This window comes from Podarcis muralis, chromosome 9 (assembly GCF_964188315.1).
Source record: "Podarcis muralis chromosome 9, rPodMur119.hap1.1, whole genome shotgun sequence".
In the NCBI taxonomy this organism is placed as follows: domain Eukaryota; kingdom Metazoa; phylum Chordata; class Lepidosauria; order Squamata; family Lacertidae; genus Podarcis; species Podarcis muralis.
In genome coordinates, this window is record NC_135663.1 from 22,284,578 (window position 1) to 22,306,766 (window position 22,189).

The following is a 22,189-nucleotide window of genomic DNA, read 5'->3' on the forward strand; positions in this document are numbered from 1 at the left end:
GTGCGGATTTGAACCACCAACCTCCTAATCGGCAAGCCCAAGAGGCTCAGTGGTTTAGACCACAGTGCCACAGCAGCAATGATGACCTTAGGGTGCTAAAATCAATGAAAAGTTATAGTTGTGGGTTGGCAAGGTGGAGGGGCCAAATGTTTTTGCTTTGTTTAGAACTATGGCAAGAATGAGAACACCTCTAGCAACCCTGGTGTATATTGTTTAGGGTTGCCATACGCCCAAAATTTCCTGGGCATATCTGGACTATTGCAGCCGTAAGCTCAACAACTTTTCTGTCCAGCTTTTCACTTTTTGAAATATGGCAACCCTGATATTGTCATGAGTTTGTGGGTGCCAGGGTTTGTAGGTGCAAGACACCCACAACTCTTGTATTTAGTAAGTGTTAGAATTTAATCAATGCTTGGAGAGTTAAACTGGAAGCCAGACCCTTAATAACTGGACTCAGCTCCCCGTGTTCAAAAGATTGCCTATGGGCCAATTGCAGAGAACAAGGGGAGATGGGTTATCAGCAAAGCAGAGACTCTGTGCCAGCCAGCAAATGCAAGGATCCTCTCTCTGAGCTCTGAGAACATTAGAAGACAGTGCTAGAGTTTTTGTTAGGACATTTTAGGCTTTCAGTTGGCTGTGTTGTGATCAATGTGAAAAAGGTGTCAGTCTGTTACACTTAGCAAGCTGGAGAAGGGGCCCAGAGTACAATGTGAATTGCCTGTTTTGAATCAGAGGCTGCAGCAATGGGAGAGAATGGACGCTCTTGGAGGGCAATGTTTTGAACCTCTCTATCGTAGGCTCAGGTTGTGTGTGTATGTGTGTAAATAAGCCATATATCATAATTACACCACAGTCTCCGCTGTGCCTCATTTCCAAAGGAAACATGGACTCTGGGTAAGAGGGTATAAAAATTGTAAACAGCTTTTCAAAAGCTTCATATCAAGATCACCTCCTAAACACTTGCTCACCAAGACTAAGGCTGCAACAACCCTTAAGACACTTACTAGGGTGTGTAAATCAGTGGGCCTTACTTCCAAGTAAACATGCTTGGGATTGGGCTGTAGCCAGTGCTTTTTTCCTAAAAAAATGTTTAGGGATCCTCTCATTTTCCTACTCATATTGAAATACTGCCCCTCAATGAGGCTAAACTTAGATTCACAAAATGTTTAGGGGTATGTGTACCCCGGCATATCCCCAGAAAAAAGCACAGGCTGTAGCGCTCAGTCACCTCTGCACTGACTTACATGGGAGTAACTTCCAGTGAACCCAGTAGGGTTTAAGAAACCATTAACTGGGCCAAGCTGCAATACATTTTCCATCTCAAGCAGGCTCGGCTGAACAAATGTGGGCCGGTTCAATGGCGGATCAATGTAAGCGCACATGCCGGCCCTCAGAGATAAATCCCTACCTGTCTTTGGAAAGTCACACAGAAGCCGCTGCTCACCCATGGAGGGCAAGAGGAGACAGAGGGCCCAGAATAGGTGACCACTGAGGCCAATTTACACCTTCCAGTGGCCAGGCCGGAGGGCAGCCTTGAAGAGTCAACCTCTGTCCCTCAAGCTAGGTTTCAGTGGCAGATTGCCAGGCTGGCTCTGAGGCAACCATTTCTCTCCAGGGACTTCCCCAACCCTCTGTCAAGCCATGGAAACCAAGATGGCGTGGATTAAATCCCATCCTCTCCAACATTCCGCTTGATTAACGGTCGCTCCTGACCTTCCGGAAGGAAGGAGAGCCTGGAGAAAGAGCGCCAGGCAGCGGGAGAGAAAGCTAACTGGCAACCGGGAGGAGCATTCCCCTCAGCTGTTTGTGTGGAGAGCATGGCGGGAATTCGCTTTTTTGTTGTTTACAAAGGAAACCAACAAGCAGGTGGCTTGGACTGCTGCACCCACAAAGGGGCATTGAAGATTATCTGAAGCCACTTTCACACAGCAATACATTGAGTTTCTACTTTTTTTTCCAGCTCTAAAGCTATATATTCTATAATTGTTTGCATGTTTTACACATTATATCTAAAATAAGCCAGCTGTCATTAACGATCAAAGTGCTTAACTGCATCAAGAACTTGAAAACTTAGAATATAATTGGACGGACACACACACGTGTGTGTGTGTGTGTGTGTGTGTGTGTGTGTGTGTACAGTGCTTTTTTCTGGGGGGATGCAGGTGTATGCATACCCCTAAAGCCTGGGGGGGAAACCCTAAATCAATAAATACAACTCACTAGCAGTGATACTGATGTAGAGCAGAACATTCTTATTTTCACCTGGGAATGCTGGAGGGCTCCAGGTGTGCTGCCCAGTGATATAGGATAGGTAGTCAATGTGGGGTAGATACTCCAGGTGTTGTTGGACTTCAAGTCCCATCAACACATGACTACAACAGAGAACAAGATTGTCAAGGGGTAGAAAAGGGATGTTTATTTTGGGTAATTTTGTATTTTTGAATTTTCTTAACAGGATTTTTTGGGGTGGGGTATTTGTTTTGTTTATAAAATACAGAATTTGTAAAAATGTGAAACATATCTTCTTCAAATAAAAAGTTGTTATAAAAATATTATACCAAATACACATAGACATAAGGGTAAAAATTATATTGTTGCAAATTATTTTTCCTCTTAAACAGTAATATTTTCCAAAATACAGATCTTTACAAATATCTATCTATCTATCTATCATCTATCTCTATCACAGAACACCATTTATTTCATTAGTCCTTGCTGAATGTATGGGTCTGGGGTCTGCAAGGTCTGAGACTGTTTGTATCTTAAGGCCATGTCTCCCTAGAGTGTAAAAAAAGTGTCAGCATGAAGGAGGGTGAGGGGCTTAAAAGATTAAAATGTGAAAGGAACATTATTATTATTATGTTTATTATTATTACTCATTTCTTTTCTATACCGCTTTATATTTTCAAGGGGGGGGGATGGGAAATCTCAAAGTGGTTCACAACCTACATTAAAAGACTGAATAAAACAAGGCAGAATAAAACATTACTAAAGTAAGTCAAATATAAAGTATTCATTCAAAGCAACATAATCAACAAGAAACTAAACTATTATCTTAAAGATTTCAAAATAAAACATTGCTAAAGTGGTCAACTACAGAATGCACATTCAATGTAGAAAAGTTAAGAAAAATAAATCTTAAAACATTTCAAAAGAAAACATCACTAAAGGAAGCCAAATATAAAATCCCCATTTAGAACAGCATAATTAGCTAGAGAATAAAATATTCTCATAAGCAGAGAACATACCTGCTGCTGCTGCCAGCAGCTGTGGAAGCTCAGGTTCGATGACCTGGGTCTGAACTGAGAGACTATCGAGACTATCTCTGGTCTCTTCAGCTTTTGTAGATGGAGTCAGTGCGCTGCCCTCCCAGGCCAAGTGGGAGAAGGTCTGCAAGGCAGGGAGCAGGTCTTCCAGGATAGAATGATTGAGGGGATTTGACCCACAAATGCAGTTTTCCTGTGCTTTTCCTTTCAAAGCTAACTTGTGGTCTCTCATTAATCAGGTTGTGAGAACGTTGCCACCCCAATAAAAGCTGTTAAGCTCTGTACGTCAGCAGAACACCCCACTGATCAGCTCAGAGGAGAGTCGGGCTGGTGATGAGGTCTTCTCCATTGCAACTGCCTTGTCTTAACGGGGTCTTGAGCAGACTTTGCCCTCATCAAGACTTGGTTTTTCTTCCACACTGCCCTTATATGACTTGTAATCCTGTCAATCAGTTTTTTTAATACTTAGAACAGAGGTTTCCAAACTTTTCATTTTGGCAACACACTTTTTAGACATTTCGCGGCACAATAATTCAGTTTTACTAGCAAATCAGAGGTTAAACTAACCTCTTTCCAGTCCTGGGAGGAGATCGGGGAGCATTCACATGATACACCTACACACTGCAGCTGACACATTAACATGTTGCGGCACAGGGTTTGTAAAGCTCTGACTTAGAGCATTACCTCCTTCCATACTTTGCCCCCACATATTTTTGCTGGTACTAATGCTTACATTTACTATAGATTGAAAGTGTACCAAGAAATGGCATTCTGTCTTGTGTGAGAATGGGGAATACCTGTTCTGATGCGTACTGCAGCACACGCACTGCACCATCTAAAAAACAAAGTACATAGGCTTTTCTTGAGAACATTTGTGCAGTTTTTCAAGTAATCAAATAGATTAATTAAAGCTTGAATCACATACAGACTTACCTGCCATTAAAGCTCTGCGGGGCTTACATCTGAGGACACGTGTGTCCAATTGCACTGCAATATTCTGTTATTTGGGCGAAACCTCTATTTAAAACACTGTGATATTTTAGGATATAAGAAAGGAAACTAAATATCTGGTGGTGAAAGTTTATTCCAAAAACTGGGAACATACTGTCTACTGAACATGAATGAGCTGTTTCAAAAATCCAAGATCTCACTTTTAGTTATTTGTTTACATTATCAATCCTGTATACCTTCCTGCTCCAGAACTTTATTAATTCTCAGGAACCACCTCAAAAGTTTCCTTTTGTTGGCACTCATATTCCCAAATCAGACTGATCATATTTCAGCAGTGAAGTGGCATGTCCAAAGGATGTACTCTGCTTGTGACAGCTCTCAAGAAATTCCAAGTCAAGGCTGAAGAGGTTGATTTAATTCAATCAATCCATTAGTCCTCTGATTGCAACGTATTCCATGGACTTTCAGACTTCTGCAAGCCACTAAGGGACACTGTGATACCTAGATAGTGCAGAGTACTGATTTATATGATTCTGGGGCCATTCCCTGACCCTTACACTGCTCCAGTTGTTTCCATTTCTTCTCTTGCTTCATGTCCATGACCATCACTGTTTGCTTCAGTAGCCTTGTGTAGAAGTCGGGGCCCTGCCAGGCCAATGATCAGCGCTCCAATTGGAGCTGTGATCAGGATTCCCAGGAAAGCCACTGTCAAGATATCCATGCCATATTTCATCTCTGTGTCCTTTTCACCTTGACTTCGTGCTGTATCTAAGGCAACAGAACCAATTGCAGCCTGGCAGGAGACAGAACAACAAAACCATCATTGTGAAGATTCACAGAATTGTAGAGTTGGAAGGGATCGCAAGAGCCATCTAGTCCAACCCTCTGTAATGCAGGAATCTCAGCTAAAGCATTCAAGAAAACAGGTTTCTTTAAACCCTCACCTTCCGGTTCAGAGTCTCCCAATGTTGGTGTTATAGGGACAAAAGTGTGAAAAAGAGTCTCATGTGGGGATCCAACAGGTCCTTTCTTATGTAATCAAGCTTTGAAGATACTACAACAGACCAGTCTTCAAAGGTCCCTCTCATATTCAATTGCTATGACTGATGCAGAATGCACCAACTTGCCTCCTGGGAAGTTCATTATCAAAGCAATCGTTTGGGATCATCGCTTTCAAGAGCCTTAGGAGGACAATTCAAATGATCCATCTATGCTTCTAAAGTTCAGATGGATTAATCTTGACTACCTTTGGTGGCGCAGGGGCCCAATCCACCTCTAGCGATGTGCCCACCTTTATTATGCAACTCGGTTGCTTTCTTTTAATCGAGGGACAAAGAAAAAAGCACCGAGAACTGGGGCAGAATGCTCATCTTATGTTCTTCATGCTGCTGACTCCTGAGCAGGTGCCAAGACACAACCAAATGGAAGCAAACCCATAGCAGAAAGGCTATGCTAAAGCTTCGATTCCCTTTGGTGGCCATGATGTGTTGTGGGTTTGTATTGCTGACTCCTCCAAAATATGACCTATTACTAATTAGCTGCTGCCCAGGACTCGCTCTTGACAGTTTATTAGATGGGCTGAAAATACATATTTGTAGTAGTATACCATAGTGTTCCATAGCAAAAATACCTTTAAGTAATACACTGTTAACCCCCTTGTTTGTAGAACATACAGGTCTGTTACTGCATACTGCACCTGGATGGTTGCTTTGGGGATCCATGCCAGTGAAATAAATATTTTCTCCTTGAGGTCAAAGCCGGCACAAAACATCAACAGGAATGTTGTCACAATTCGGACTATCAGTGCAACTCCCAGTGTAGCCACACAAAGCCCTGCAACAGAGAAATATGACTCATTAGCCTGGCCTTCATCTTATTAGTAAGAACAACCAAAGGCATGGGTCAATAGAGGCAGGCAGATATTATTCAGATGAAGCAGCAACAGCTAGAAAACCTTTGCAATTGTTTTTGCAAACACAGCCGTCAACAGCAACACTATTTTTACTAATCTGTTGGCATCCTGTCTACCTTCAAAATAAGAACTCAAGGTAGATGTGTTTGTTCATAATAGCTAATTAATAACCTAAAACACCAAGAGTCAAATGGATGCATTTTCATCACCTCTGCCAGATTTCAACTTTGTAAGAAAACAGAAAATGGAAATCTATGTGCATTGATTGAAGGCTGTAGATCGCTTCCAGATCAGACAAGACAAACACGGAAATAAGATTAAGCAGTTTTGCAATGCAGAGCAAAACAAGACTGAATATCCTGAGAACTCTGGGCCCAAATTTATATTTTACTTAAAATAATTATTGAAACATTGGAGCAATTAACCAAATTGATTAGGACATTATTAGTTGCTAGTAGCTGGGAAGTCAGTTAGGAACAAGTGAGTTCAACTTCAAGGCTGGCACGTGCTGGTGTCAAATAGTGGCTTAGTCTCTAAGCTATGAATTGGGAAGTCCCCAGTTTGAATCTTGCACCTGCTATAAACTCCTTGGATGACCTGTTAGGGAGTTGGTCTCTCCCAACCTCAGTTTCCCAACTATAATATAGCAATGACTGCCACCGACAAACTGGACTCAGGAAAGAAGATCATTACTCCACGGTCTCCACCCATATGATAGAGAAGGAACAGGTGAAGGGAGCTCGCTTCACTGCCCCTTTCCCTGCCAAAAAGAACAAAACTGCAATAAACACCCTGGAATCCCAATCCATCAACCAGGGGATTAAAGGCTGCTGGGTTGTGTGCATTTTGAGATTGTGTTTGTGTGCACGCATGCCTGCATTGAAATCAATTCTAAACCATCTTGCGCATCATTGTACCAAATGGTTGGGTTTCAGATAAATAAACCAGCCTACCACGTAGCGTATAATAACGTAGCTACCATAACAACGTAAGATTTTTCACATTTTCTTACAAAAAGCTTCCAAGTTTTCCTAGCTTTGGAAGAAGGACTCTGAACCACCCTGAGACTTCCGGGTATAGGGCAGTATATAAATTCTAATAATAATAATAATAATAATAATAATAATAATAATAATAATAATAATAGTACCCCTCAAAAGGTGAGCTAGTTAGTTCACAGAATGTCGGTGCTTTCTTTAGGAGACCTACCAACTGTTTCAAGTCCGAGAGATGAAATTGATATTTCAGCTCCAATTAAGCCAAACAGGAAGGGTTCAAAGATTTGCCAGGCAACCGCAACAATCTTTTCAACTTTCCTCTGCAGGGGGAGAGCAAAGACAGACAGCATTGAAAGACAGACAGCATTGCTTCCCACACCAGTATTGGGCTGGGGGGGATGGAGACACATGTAAAATTACCCCTTCAATAATCATATCAAGCATGAATTTTAAAAGCTGTTCAAACCGTGCAAGTTTGATTCTATTTTTATTTATAAAACAGTATTAATTGACTTTCAAATATGTCCTGGAGGAACTATTCTGGTAACGAGGCTACCCAGCCCCCTAAAGTGGCCTGCAAAAATGTTTACTTGCACCTGTTAAAACATTCCTGTTTAGGCAAGCCTAACCCAGATGCTTAGAAAGTTGAGGCAATCGTAAACTCTTTTTAGTATGGTTTAAAGTAGGGGTTGGCAAAGTTTTCGTGGCTTGGGCCGGTTCACGGTCCCACAGACGATGCGGTGGGCTGGAGTACGTGCGCACGCATGGGCAAATGCTATGGCGTGCACAGCTTCCCATTGGCTGCAGGAGCTTCCTGTAGCCAATGGGAAGTCAGCCAGCGTCGCAGAAGGTGATCCTCACTCTGCTCCGCACTGGTTTAGCGTGGCGCATGGGAGCCGACCGAGCAGGCGGTGGGGGTCCATGGGCAGGTTAAACGACCCCCATGGGCCGCTTGTGGCCCCTTGGGCCTTAGGTTGCCAACCCCTGGTTTAAAGTATGGTTCTAAGTTTCTCTTCGTTTTATTGTTTTAACTTTTTTGTAAACCACTTTGAGGGTTTTGGGGTTTTTTTGCAATCGAGTGTTACATACATTTTATTAAAAAGATAAATAAATAATTTCCTGGTTTTTACTCATAAGAGGCGCTTGTCTTATGGGCAAAAAACAGGCTGGGAAACCTTTTGCAGGCAGCAAGTTCTGTTCCTCCTTTTCTTGTACTCTCACCTGTGTGGAATTCCTGGTTGCCAAGGCTTGTTTTTAAACACAGGGCTGACTTGATAAGACAACTTGGATTATGTAAGACACACCTTTTAGAATAAATCCTGGCTGAATTGACATTTTTTGTGTGACGGTATTTAAGCCTATTTGTTCAACAGCTTGTTCCAACATACCATTCCCTCTATTTCCAAAGTTTAGAAGCCACTGCTTTATGCAGCCAGAAAACTGCACTAGCTGCACAAGCTGCAGCCTCAGGGCAACACCAAGGTTTGCAAAAGTACCACCCTGAGCTGCTGCATTTCCTATTGCAACATTTTGCTGCAGCCCCTGCTTGTAATTGTCTATTTTCCTGACTTTCAGTCTCTAGGATTCACTGGCCCTGATCTTGCTCTATTTGCAACAAATAGTGGGGCAGAGATGCCCATTCCCATTCTCATTGAAAGATAGACCCAGTCAGTTCAATGGGATTTGCATCTGCATCAAGAGGAGAAAGCCCATCTTTGTGCACTAATCTCCTTTGCTGGCCAAGACAATTGTTTCCAGTGCCTAAGTTAATAATAACCAGCTACTGTAAGGAAATCTTAATGGCATTAGATCTATTTCACAACTCTCTTATTTCGGAACCAGTGTGATTTTTGGACAGGGTGTTAACCGAACGCTCACCTTCTCATCAGACCACACCATACCAGCCAGAAATGCCAAGACAATTGTGCAGAGCCCACCGGATCCAGGGAAGCCAAAATACGTGCTGCCAAAAACAGCAAACACAGATAGACCCACCACAAAGAATGCTCTCTTGCATACAAGGGATGCCTAGGATCAGGAGATAAAAAATGGAAGACAGCAGAGGAAAATGTCATGCTACAGATGAGAAGAAAGCTTGAAGAGAATAAAATATTAATAGATCTGCATGAGTGAAAAATCTATATTATTATTATTATTATTATTATTATTATTATTATTATTAATCACTTTTAAATATTTTCAGCTAAAGGATAGAGAGTTCTTTTTAACCATTCCCTGCTTCTCATGCTCCAAAACAGAGTCTCCAAAATGTTTTTCCTCTTTACCTGATCCTTGCTTGGGAAGTAGCAAACGAAAACTCCCAAAAGGCCACCAGCTACTATACCGACAGCAACTTCCAGCACACCACGAAAGATATTTTCAAGGATGGAGCCTGTTTTGGCAAAGCGGAAGAAGGTGGCTCAAATGGATTTTTGAACAATCTCCTTGCTAAGCAGGGCCGTCTTACCCATAGGCGCTAGGGGTGTGGGGCACCCGGGCGCCTGGCTCTCAGGGGCGCCAGGCCAAGTGTCCAGGGCCCGAGACCTGAGTCCGGAGAAGAGCCCACCCGTCGGTCGGAGCACCATGGCGGGCTCTTCTGCTGCAGGCGGCTCTGCGCTGTGAGTTTGGGGGCGACCGAGTCAGCGAGATGCTGAGGCAGCCTGCCAGCTCTGCCCTCCTGCACGCCTGGGACTGGGCAACGGGGGGGCGGGGGGGCGGGGCGCTGGGCAGATCTTTGCACCCCGGCGCCACATATGCTTAAGACAGCCCTGTTGCTAAGGAACTACCAGAGGAAATATCCAAAGTGATGATTAGCTTTATACAAAAGGTAGGACTATGGAAGAAAGCCACAGGCATTCTAATATAACGCTTTATGGCAGGAGTGGGCAATCTGTTGCCCTCAGCCACATTTCATGCAGGTAGCAAGGAGGGCAAGGTGGTAAAGGAGGTGTTAGTAAGAGAGAGAGAGGAGGGAGAGGAAAGGCTTCGTTGCATCTATTTTTTACTCCAGGCCCGCCTCAAAATTGGTTGCCGACTCCGGCCTTATGGCAACAGAATCAGCCTCCCACCAGCTTCCACCCTAAGGCACCAGGTTTCACAAGCAAAGGCGAGTGCCACTTCAGATTGCAAGTGGGGTACATTGTGGGTTTTCTTATTCCATGCAAAGCACCCATGCAATTCATCACCTGTATGTAGCAAATGATCACATCAATAAGAAAGACATATTCAAGTGCTCATCGATTCTATGAAGTAGCCAGGATACCTGAGGAGAAGGCCATCCCTAAGCAGGTATTGAAGCCCGTAATAGCCAGGATGTCATCAAAGCTCCCAGCAGCCATAAGCAAGGTGGGGACGCCCTTGTCAACACCATAGCCTCCCGCTTGCAAAATCAGCATCGAGGGGACAACTACAGCAGGGGACACAGCGCCTAAAACAAATCTGAACAAAAACACACTATCAGCCCTTCACGCCTGTTTGTGGGCACATTTCCTCCACTTCCTCTTATGAAATACAAAACTGGACCTTCTGGATACGAGCTTAATTTGTCCCAGGGGTCCGTACCTACCCTGAAAAATATACACTTCCAGGTTTGCTGCGTTTGTAACTCGAAATTACATTACCCAAAGGTAACGTAACCCGAGGTACCACTGTACTGATTTTCAATGTGTTTTCCCACAAACTGGCTTCCATCCAAACAGAGAAGAAGAATGACCTAGCTGCGTTTCAAGCCAATAATGCGTACAAAGCCTCAGCCCAAGGCAGCTTCCTATGCTTCCTAGAACTGCTAGAAGAGAGCACGGATACAGTGGTACCTCGGGTTAAGAACTTAATTCATTTTGGAGGTCCATTCTTAACCTGAAACTGTTCTTAACCTGAGGTACCACTTTAGCTAATGGGGCCTCCTGCTGCTGCCATGCTGCTGCCGCCGCCGCGCAATTTCTGTTCTCATCCTGAAGCAAAGTTCTTAACCTGAGGTACTATTTCTGGGTTAGCGGAGTCTGTAACCTGAAGCGTCTGTAACCCAAGGTACCACTGTACTGTTTTACAATGCAGAAATTAAAGAAAACCAAAATATAAGTGGCAGGTGCACTTAAAATCAATGTTTTTCATGTAAGGTAGTTTTAGTTCAAGAAAAAGAAATACATCATTTCTAAGCTGGAAATGGGATGCGGGTGGCGCTGTGGGTTAAACCACAGAGCCTAGGACTTGCCGATCAGAAGGTCGGAGGTTTGAATCCCCGTGACGGGGTGAGCTCCCATTGCTCGGTCCCTGCTCCTACCAACCTAGCAGTTCGAAAGCACATCAAAGTGCAAGTAGATAAATAGGTACCGCTCCGCGGAAAGGTAAACGGCGTTCCCGTGCGCTGCTCTGGTTCGCCAGATGCGGCTTAGTCATGCTGGCCACATGACCCGGAAGCTGTACGCCGGGACCCTTGGCCAATAAAGAGAGATGAGTGCCGCAACCCCAGAGTTGGTCATGACTGGACCTAATGGTCAGGGAACCCCCCCCAAAAAAAGCTGGAAAAAGCTGCTCACCCTAACATAAATCCCCAGTGCCAAGGCAGGTGCATGAGAAAGTGAGACAAGACAGCTGCCGCACATGCTTCCACTATGCAGGGCCCCACGCTTAATCTTAAGCAGACAGCCTTCAGTTTTTTCAGAGCCTGAAAGACAAGCATATTAACACATCAGCAGCACCAGTGCAGAAGAAACCCCATTGAGTTTTGCTCTGCTCAACTTTCATAATATAGGACAGAAGAAGGGTGCTTGGAGGTAAGGGGTGTGAAGTTCATCTCTTTCTGGGATCAACAGAGGTTCTCACTACAAGAGCAAACAGGGATGGAGAGAAGAGATCAGAATATTATCAAGCGACTTCCGGGATAGCGTGAACGGGTAATGGCGGATTCCCTCCGAGCTCCGGAGGGAATCGGCTCCGCTAAGGACGGGTCTTGCCGTGCCGGCGACGCGGGGACCCTTAGAAACCGCAGGCGCTGAAGCCTGCGGACATGGTGACTCGGTGGGCACCTTAAACGCCCTCCCCGACCCGCGAAGAGCCTTTTTAAAGGCTACGGAGTGGACCGGAGAGTGGCGTGGCGCTGAGAGTCGATCGCTGCCTTGGCGGAGCGAAGCCGCGAGCCATGACCGGAGAGCGCTATCTTTCTTCCTGAAATTTGGACTGAAACAAATAACCCGTGAGTAGAAGGGAATTTTGGCATTAAAAGTTTTATACCTAAAATTGAGTACGATCGGGGGTGTGTTAAAAGGAAGTCCGCACCCCCCCCCCCACAGAAAGATTCAAAGCAAGGAGAGGAGCACTAAGGCGGAAAGACTTTGGCGCTTAAATAGATAACTCTCACGAATTGGATTACAAAGTGATTGTGCTGGAGTGGAAAAGAGCAGAATTTCAGGAATTTTTATTATTTTTTTTCCTCTTGGCAATCCCCCCCCTTGGACCCGGGAGCGCCCTGCGTGGGAGCCCGAGGAAAAAGAATAAAGAGTTTGACAGCTGTCAAAAGAGCTGTCAAACGAGCGGTAAAGACTTGGAACTGTGTTATTAGTATCTTTTCGGATTAAAAGAGCTACATTAAAATTGAACTTTTTGAAACAAAGTGACTGGGAATAACAAAGTGGCTGGGAACAACAAGTAACGGACTGTTGGAATAGGATCATGATGGAAATCCCCCTGGAGGGAACTAAAGACATTGCAATGGCTGCAGAAGGGAAACTATGGGCAGAGATTGAAAGGATGTTCTTTCTCGTGGGAACTTTACAAGAGCAAAGTACCACAATAAGTAAACAACTGGAGACTTTCGGTTTGGAACTGAGTAACTCTGCTAATGATACAAAGTTGATGGAAAGAAATTCTGCAGCTGCAGAGGAGGAGATAACTTTGGAACTGGGGGAAAAAGAAGAGGAAGAAGGAGAGGAATTTCAGGTGGAAAAAACCAACCAAAAGCCTGCAACCTCTGGGAACAAAGGAAACAAAGAAAATGACAAGTGGACCACAAATCTGCAAAAGGGGAGAAAGACAAAGGAAGAAGTCCCCGGAATAACTGGAATATTGGACTATATAAGAGTAAACAAGTATGATTGGGACTTTTTCATTAGGCTGGAGTATGAGAGACTGAGTGGTCCTGAGCAGAAACTGATATTCACTGACTTGGAAGGAGAAAAAAATGAGGGGCTGGTGACAGAACCTCCTCAAGAAGACAGGGCCAACAAAATGGACTACCAACAAAATTGGTGGAGAGAGACTAACTGGGGCTTAAGAGCCTCCGATGTGAGAAACCCGGGCTAAAGCAGCCAATCTATTGGGACATTAGTTTGGGAAGGGACAGAAACCGGGGCAGGGGAGGAGGGGAGAGTAGAATAGTTAAAATTTGAGATTTAGAACAGCTGTATTATGATTTTTGATGTAATATGTGAAGGGAGGAATTCATGGGAGAGAATTTAGGCCGTCCTTAGAGAAAGGAATTATTGTGTAAAATTGGATAAGTTAAATTGGGTCAAGCATAAGTGATAAATTTTAAGAAAAGATAAGAAATATTTAAGGGAGGAGAGCAAATAACTTGCTGAGATAATTAATGAAACTGGAATGTGGGAAGGGGGGTGCGGGGAAGTCAATGAAAGAAGGTAATGAAAGTAAGGCTATGTAATCATGTATGTTTTGTTCTGTCTTTATATGTTTGTCTGTCTTTTAAAAATTTGAAAACTCAATAAAAATTTATATAAAAAAAAAACAGAATATTATCAAGCGAGCATGTGGAATTGGAATTGGTGATGGGGAAGAGTACTTCCCCCTGTGAGCTGAGCTTACAATGACCTTGTGCAGAAGCCATGCTAAACCATGCAGCCACAGTGAGCTTATGTGACACAGCCACAAGAAGTGGAGAAGTCTTCATTTTATATTAACCACTGCTTTCTGTGTCGTCCAAACCTGGAGAAACTATGACTGAAACAAGCCAACTTCGAGCCACAGTTCATGAAGCTGGTTTCTTGCGACAAACCATAGTTAAGACTAACCATAATCCAAGATTTGAACAATAGGTTGAACTGTGGTTAATCAAAAACAGAAGCTCCCAGTTTCTGCCTCACAACCACACCAGAAGAGGACAAGTGAGGGATGTGTGTGAGAGTGTCTCATTCTTGCATCCAAACACAACTCATAGCTTATTAAATTCTGCCATCTGAACATGGCTTAGAAATAGATGGAAATTAGTTATAGGTTCAAAAAGGCCATGAAGTGAACAATCAGTTCTGCATGGGGGTAACAGGCTTCCCCACACAGAACAACTGTTTTCCTCATGCAAAATTTACAAGAACTTAAGCTTAAACCAAGCCTTATATGAGGAACGGTTTAGGGGATTGGATATGTTTAGCCTGGTAAAATGGAGACTGAGAAGAGATATGATAGCCATCCTCAAATATCTAAAGGGCTGTCACATGGAAGATGCAGCAAGCTTGTTTTCTCCTGCTCTGGAGGCTAAGACCTGAACCAATGGATTCAAGTTACAGGAAAGGAGATTCTAAACACCAGTAAGAGATATTCAACAGTACCATTTAATGTTCTACCTTTGGGTCAAGGCCAAGGCCAGCACGAGCCAAGATAATGGAGAGGGCGATATTTTTCAGGGCAACTGCCCATTTCACTTTGATCCGGACTATGTTACTGATCATTGGGGCATTTCTGAGGAGAAATCCAACAAGCAGCATCCCTAAAAGGAACAGAGAACGGGAAAACACACTGCCTGAAAAAATTCTGAATAAGATTAGATGCCTTTGCAGGTTAAGCATTCTGTCCTCACAGAAATACAGCCTGTACCAAAAGCTCAAGAGGAGGAATATGAACCAGTGGTTACAACACAGGGGGGTAGATTAATGCAAATTCCTGAATTTGCAGATCTAATGGAAAATCCTATTTCCATACTCCTGGCATTCAGTCAAATATGCTTCCCAGCATATAATTTTTCATATTTGTATTCCACCCTTCCTCTTAGGAACTCAGTTTAGGCATACAACAGTTTCCCCTGTATTACCGTATTTTTCGCCCTATAGGATGCACTTTTTCCCCTCCAAAAATGAAGGGGAAATCTGTGTGTGTCCTATGGGGCGAATACAGGCTTTCGCTGAAGCTTGGAGAGCGAGAGGGGTCGGTGTGCACCGACCCCTCTCGCTCTCCAGGCTTCAGGAAGCTATCAGCAAGCCTGGGGAGCCTGCGGGAGTTCCCACAGGGCTCCCCAGGCTGCAAATAGCAGCCTGCCGCCCAGCGCGCAATGCGCCCTGAAGCAGAGTGCCCCTCGCGCCGGGCAGACATCGGCCAGCCCCACAAGCTCGGGGGACAGCGGGGAGGCGGAGCACCGCCATACCGCTGTTCCCCGACCTGGTTTTGGGGGGGAAATAAAGGAAATTTCCCCCCTTTTATTTCCCCCCCAAAAAACTAGGTGCGTCCTATGGGACGGAGCGTCCTATGGGACGAAAAATACGGTAGTTTCACAACAATCCTATGGGACAGGTTAAGCAAAAAGACAGTGTACCTGATCTGTAAAAGTCACATTGTCAATGGAACTTAAAGTTGATATTCTGTAGATTGGGAAAGTTATCATATGTAGAACTACCAAGTCACTTACTCATAGGACCATGACCTGATAGAATCTACCTACCTTCTCAAGATGTTGCAGAGATTTTAAAAAATTAAACAACATGCTTCAATTTAACTAAAAATAGTACTTCCTCACTCCAAGAGTTTCTTCAGCACCAAGAAAATCTCTGTGAAAGATTTTAGTAGCCTAGAGCAGTGTTCCCCAACCTTGGGTCTCCAGCTGTTTTTGGACTACAATTCCCATCATCCTTGACCACTGGTCTTGCTAGCGAGGGATGATGGGAGTTGTAGTCCAAAAACAGCTGGAGGCCCAAGGTTGGGGAACACTGGCCTAGAGGATACCTGCACTATTAACAGAATGGATTCACATCAAGGTTGTCAACTGATTAAAGCTGATCTTTAAGTGAGTAATCACTTGTCCTTTAGCTGATTAATCAATTCAATTTAACAGTGCAAATGGCTTCTTGAGATTCTGTCAATTATTTTTGCTTATTAATTTTTACAGAAGCACCATTTCCTTTCTTTTTAACTCCATATTAAAGAAGTTCTCCAGGAATAATTTAGCCTACCCCCCCCCCCCAAGAAAAAAGCCCACCCATACACCCAAGCAATTAAAATTTGCCATCACCAAATAAAACTGTTCCTCTCTAATTAATCAATTAAAGCTACAGTTGATTAATCTAACAATTAAATTTAACACCAACAGGTTATATAATCTGACTGCAGATAAGCCTCTCTGTAATCTCTGCCCTGTCATCTCCACAAATCAAACCTATGGACAACTTACCAAGAAGGGGAGGGAATGGAGGTAGACCAGGAAGTTTAATGATGCCCATAAATTTACCACCAATTACAGCAGAAAAGAAGAGGAACAAAATTCCGAAGAGGTTCCCACCAGGAAGGCACTCTTGGCCTGTAATGGACCAGGCCACAGCCCAGACCAGCACCATAGCTGCCACTGGAAGAAGAAATAAAGTTGGAGAGGCATGAATATATTTCTTAGCATTTGTGGATATGTTACTAAAATAGCTTCACACATTCCTGCCTCTTCCCTTTCTTTTTACATACCATTTGTCACGATTCTGGCAATTATGCCTTGTGGAGGACAGGCACATATTCGCCTCAGTTTCCCTGATGTCTTTGACTCAACCACAGGCTCTTGTGTTTGATGCTCACAGCTGTTCAGCAGAGCAGTCTCTTCAGTTTGCGTATGACCATCAACAGCTTTGGAGTCCAAAATACTGGCTTCCTGAATTAAAACGAGGAAATGCTATCAACGATAACAACCATAATTTGTAGACTTTCACCAAAGTACCAAACTGCCAAGGCTGGAGTCCTTGGCATATTTACAAGGAAACAAGCGCTGCTGAAATTGATGGGGTTTACTTCTGAGTAAATGCATTTAGGGTGGGCTGTGCATTTCTCTGAAGAAGACTCAGAATTTTAGAGCTGAAGGGGATATTGGAGGTCATCTGGGCCAACTCCCTTTTCAATGTCAGAGGTTCTTGAGTGTCAACGGAGGGATTTTCAGCAGGAACCCATCTAGATCAGATGTGAGTTGGAAGGGACCCAAGAGTCATCTAGTACAGGTACCCCCAACTCCAGATGTTTTGGATAATAATAATAATAATAATAATAATAATAATAATAATAATAATAAATTTATTTATATCCCGCCCATCTGGCTGGGTTTCCCCAGCCACATCATCCCTGACCACTGGCCCTGTTAGCTAGGGATCATGGGAGTTGTAGGCCAAAACATCTGGAAGGCCACAGGTTGGGGATGCCTGATCTAGTACAACTCTCTGCAATGCAGGAATATGCAGCTGGCCCATATGGGGATCAAACCAGCAACCTTGGCGTTATCAGCATCACGCTGTAACCAACTGAGCTAACAGCCATGCTCCGGCATGACAGATTTTTCTTCAAAAATATAAGTGGCTTGCTTAAGTATGATTTTTAATAAGCATGAATAACATAACCTAGAGCCTGCCCCTTAGCGAGAACACAATTGGGTAGAGAAGAAGACCCCAGGACTGAAAAGACAGGTATCTTGCTGTGCCTCTGGTACAGCAGGTGGAGAACTTGCAGACATCCAGTGAAGCAGAATGCTTGAAGATTCAGGACATCCAAATTAAGTGTTTATTCACACAGCACATTACTTAAAACTATGGAATTCACAACTGCAGGGTGCAGTGATTGCCACCAACTTGGATGGCTTCAAAAGAGAATTAAACAAACTGATGGAAGAGGAGTCTATCAATGGCTTCTAGCCACAATATCTATCTTATGCCTCCACTCCATTGGGGAGTGTGTTGTTGTGCTCCGGTCCTGCTTTCAAGGTTCCCATAGACATCTGGCTGGCCGCTGTGAGAACAGGATCATGGATCAGGTGGGCCACTGTCCCTATCCAGCAGGCTCTTCTTCTTACGTTCTTCTATTCAGGTCATCCATAGTTGTAAAAGATCTGAACCAGCAGTACCTGAGTTACTAGATGCATGGGAATAACATCTGAGCTTGCATTTGCAGCAGGTAGTGTTTCCTCACTCTCTGCCACCAGGTCCTCTGGCATTTTGACCAACCTAAGATAATACAACAACAACAACAACAACAACAAAAAGTAGAGTTACCTATCAATCAACAAATAGAACTTTCAGGTGTAATAAATCCTACCCGTTCCAGATATTTTTTTATCAGCATTATGACTTTCTGCTATTCGTCTTTTTAAAAGAAAGAAAGAAAGAAAATTGCCCTTTCTTGCTTGAGCTTCATCAGTGCTTGTCTGCACTAAACCAGGATTGGTGAACCTGTGGTCTTCGATATGTTGCTAGACTATATCTCCACCATCCCTGACCATTGGTCATGCTGGCTGGCCGGGGCTGAAGGGAACTGGCTTCCAAAATCATCTAGATTCCCCCCAATCCTGATCACAGGGAAGGTATACACCAAACTATTCCATCTGAGGCATGGAAGGATGTCACCAGTTTTGTATCTGGGAAATTTTTGAGTGACTTCATTGGAAAAACAGTGACATACAAATACAAAAGCAAGCCACAATAAACCCAAATTAGTAAGACCTTTCAAAGTTGTGCAAGGACTACACACTCCCAGAACACTAATGCTCTTTCAGTGGGCAAAAACAAGCTTTTCTAAGCACCAAATGCGATAAAGTAATGAAGACCGAGGGGTCTCTAAATTATATTTCATATTCCCATAATTCAATGGCAGCTCCCCCACCCAGGGTAATCATTGCTCTAAGCAGGGGGATTTTAAAAAATTAGGATCGTGCCTGGAGAGGAAAGGATTAAATGCGTGCTGCAGTCCTGAATAGAATTGCCCCCTTCCCTGCATCTAGTATTAAATTTAAAAAATACTGGTGTCATTGCTAGCTGTGCAAGTAAAGTCTAGGTTGACTACCAGTGTTTCCCAACCTTGTGCCTCCAGCTGTTTTTGGCCTACAATTCCCATCATCCCTTGCCACTGGTCTTGCTAGTCAGGGATGATGGGAGTTGTAGGCCAAAAACATCTGGAGGCACAAGGTTGGGAAACACTGGACTAGACTTTACTTTAGGTTGACTAGACTTTACAAGGGAAGTAATAGTGCCAAGGGAAGTAATAGTGCCACTGTATTCTGCTCTGATCAGACCTCACCTGGAGTACTGTGTCCAGTTCTGGGCACCACAGTTCAAGAAGGACACTGACAAACTGGAACGTGTCCAGAGGAGGGCAACCAAAATGGTCAAAGGCCTGGAAACGATGCCTTATGAGGAACGGCTAAGGGAGCTGGGCATGTTTAGCCTGGAGAAGAGGAGGTTAAGGGGTGATATGATAGCCATGTTCAAATATATAAAAGGATGTCACATAGAGGAGGGAGAAAGGTTGTTTTCTGCTGCTCCAGAGAAGCGGACACAGAGCAATGGATCCAAACTACAAGAAAGAAGATTCCACCTAAACATTAGGAAGAACTTCCTGACAGTAAGAGCTGTTCGACAGTGGAATTTGCTGCCAAGGAGTGTGGTGGAGTCTCCGTCTTTGGAAGTCTTTAAGCAGAGGCTTGACAACCATATGTCAGGAGTGCTCTGATGGTGTTTCCTGCTTGGCAGGGGGTTGGACTCGATGGCCCTTGTGGTCTCTTCCAACTCTATGATTCTATGATTCTATAACCCTAGCAGGCCTGCTATGTGGCTTATAGCATTCAGATGCCTTGATGGTGAGCATCTGAACGCACACCATAGCCCAAACTGTCAGTTTACACAACCTTGCAGGGCTGCTGCTGCTGGATTATTTGAAATTGGGGTGATATGCAGCTATATAATGTGTTACTCAGGGTACACTCACTGAAATGAATGAGAATGACTAAGTAATGTTGATTAATTCTAATGGGTCTGAGTAAACCTTAGTTGAAAACTACCCTGGGTGCACCAATGCAGTGTTGACCAGCCACATGCATACATTCTGTACTTAACTGCCTGATGAACTGTAAGTGGCTGGGGGTCACTCTGTTCCTTTGCTAACTGGAGAGTGTTTGTCAAAAAAGACTGATGGGAGCCAGCGCCTGCCAAGCCACAAGAACATGTGCTCATTCTCAAGAATGCCAAGCTGGATACTGCCAACTCTCTGGGTTCTGCTTTCTGCAACTAGATAGAAACGAAAGGATTGCTTTTCCCAACAAGTCAGAGCAACTGATTCTTAGAGTTGCCAAGGAAGGATGGCACGCCTGGAGAAGCCTACGTAAAAAAACAACAACCCAAAAGATAATGTAAGGCGCATCCGTGCGGCGCACACGCCCTTCCCCCGCGCAGGGAAATCTGGTCGTCGGGTGCTCCCTCCCTTTCCTCTTAGCGGAGAGAAGGGCGTCATCACGCCTAGATTGCCGCTAATACCGTGCGTCTGATGGAAAGCTTTCTTTGCCTCGATTTCGTTACATAGGTGCAGACAGGATTGTTTTGATCAAGGTTGAAATGTTTTTTAATGACCGTTTTTTCTATGTTTTAGCGGTTCTGTAAATAGAATAAAATAGAATCGTGGGAAATAAGTCGGCCGGTTCCGCGGTGCGTGCGCTTTTACGCACAGACCTACTTCCAGTTCAGCTCCTGGGGGGTTGAAAGAGGAGGACGCGCGGAATAATCGTGCCTACCTAGGAAAGGAAGAGCCTCAGGCCTTCTAGAGATGCAGGAAGGCGACGAGGGTGGCTGCTGATCCGCAGGCTGCCGGCTTTCTGCCGCTGCTAGCGGTGGGGGCCGAGAAGGCGAGCTCGCCAAGCCGTCCAAAACGCTGCAACAAGACGCGTGGGCAGAGCCGGCTTGGAGACGCCTATTTCGCCTGGGTTCCTTTGCCAAGCCTCCCTCCCAACGCTGGTGGCGCCCGCCCTTATAAGGGGCCCTCCCTTTTACCCATTTGGAGGGAGCGGGCTGCCAAGCTCCGCTTGCAGGGATCAGATGTAATAGCAAAGCGGCAGCGCGGCGGAAGATACCCCGCACCTTGGAAAGTGCTGGCAGATAAAAGGGAAGCGGACATCTGTTTCCAGGAAGCAACTGGCTGGCAGAGGGCAGCCCAAGGCCACGGTGCAAATGCAGCACCGTGAGTGGCAGGATCCCAGTGGCCTATTCCACTTCACAATAAGGGTGCACGCTAATTAAAGGTGGCCTTTCTCTTAAAGCTGCCATTGCGCTCTCCAGGCCTATCGCAATTCCCTGCTGTTGCAGCGAGAGAGAGAAACGCTAACAAGGCGCTTTGAAGTGGTTTTGCTATCATTCTTCTTCTTTGGCGATCACTCGTAGCCGAGTAGGATTGTCTTCCATAAACATGGTTTTACCAATAAGTCCATACTGTGGAGGCCAATTCTGGACCCACACGTCCTTCCACAGTGGGGACATTAGTTCCCGGGCGGGAGTTGATCACGGTGTGGATTTGCCAAGTATGCCTTTCTCTTAGCACGTTTCTCCCTTTCATCCTGCGTTCGAGTGTCTTCAAAGCCCATGACACCTTTGGTAAAGGCTGTTCTCCAACTGGAGCGCTCACAGGCCAGTGTTTCCCAGTTGTCGGTGTTTATACTACAGTACATTTTTTTAGATTTGCCTTGAGATACACTGTCACAGAACCCGGGTATCTAATTCTGCTTTGTGCATCTCAAGGAGGTTCTTTGGGGCCTATTTCCAGCCAAGAGATATGCAGTTCCTGTGTTTTTGGAGGCTTTCCAGGCTGTACTTTCAAGAAAGCAAGGCTGCTCTCTGGTGCTAAATGAATTTTGTTTTGCTTCTCTTTCTCTCTCTCTGATTGTGTTAATTGATAGCATTAACTGCATCATGTCACACATTGGGGCCTCAGGAAACACTGCTTAGGAAAGCTTTTAATGTTTAATAGACTATTGTATTTTAATATTTTGTTGGAAACCCAGCCAGATGGGCGGGGTATAAATAATAATAATAATAATAATTATTTAAAAGAGGCACTCGAAGCATTTG

The 22,189-nt window shown here is 44.4% G+C and overlaps 2 protein-coding genes across 6 annotated transcripts in view; both read right to left on the reverse strand.

Annotated features, from left to right (window-relative positions):
- The window catches only part of LOC114603894 (sodium/hydrogen exchanger 9B2-like), a 23,639-nt gene extending 19,055 nt beyond the window's left edge, over positions 1 to 4,584 (reverse strand). The window contains exon 1 of one of the 4 annotated variants that reach the window (XM_077933879.1): positions 4,454 to 4,584. The gene's annotated coding sequence lies outside the window, so the exon portion shown is untranslated. Of the gene's footprint in view, positions 1 to 1,408; positions 3,341 to 4,199; positions 4,332 to 4,453 lie in introns of those variants that run through there. The other 3 variants (XM_077933877.1, XM_077933878.1, XM_028743356.2) reach the window with 3 other exon arrangements.
- On the reverse strand, positions 4,331 to 21,189 carry LOC114604511 (sodium/hydrogen exchanger 9B2). 2 transcript variants are annotated; one of them, XM_028744647.2, is made up of 12 exons: positions 20,863 to 21,189; positions 18,208 to 18,307; positions 16,794 to 16,974; positions 16,513 to 16,683; positions 14,699 to 14,841; positions 11,663 to 11,790; positions 10,390 to 10,565; positions 9,413 to 9,519; positions 9,006 to 9,155; positions 7,339 to 7,447; positions 5,914 to 6,050; positions 4,331 to 5,010 (listed from the first exon to the last, which is right to left on the reverse strand). In XM_028744647.2, the coding sequence occupies exons 2-12, from the start codon at positions 18,295 to 18,297 to the stop codon at positions 4,771 to 4,773; spliced, it is 1,632 nt and encodes a 543-aa protein (XP_028600480.2). In that variant the 5' UTR covers positions 18,298 to 18,307; positions 20,863 to 21,189; the 3' UTR covers positions 4,331 to 4,770. The 2 variants fall into 2 exon arrangements, with proteins under 2 accessions (XP_028600480.2, XP_077790002.1); XM_077933876.1 differs by lacking the exon at positions 18,208 to 18,307 and having other exon boundaries at positions 20,863 to 21,185.
- Between the last annotated feature and the right edge of the window lie 1,000 nt (positions 21,190 to 22,189).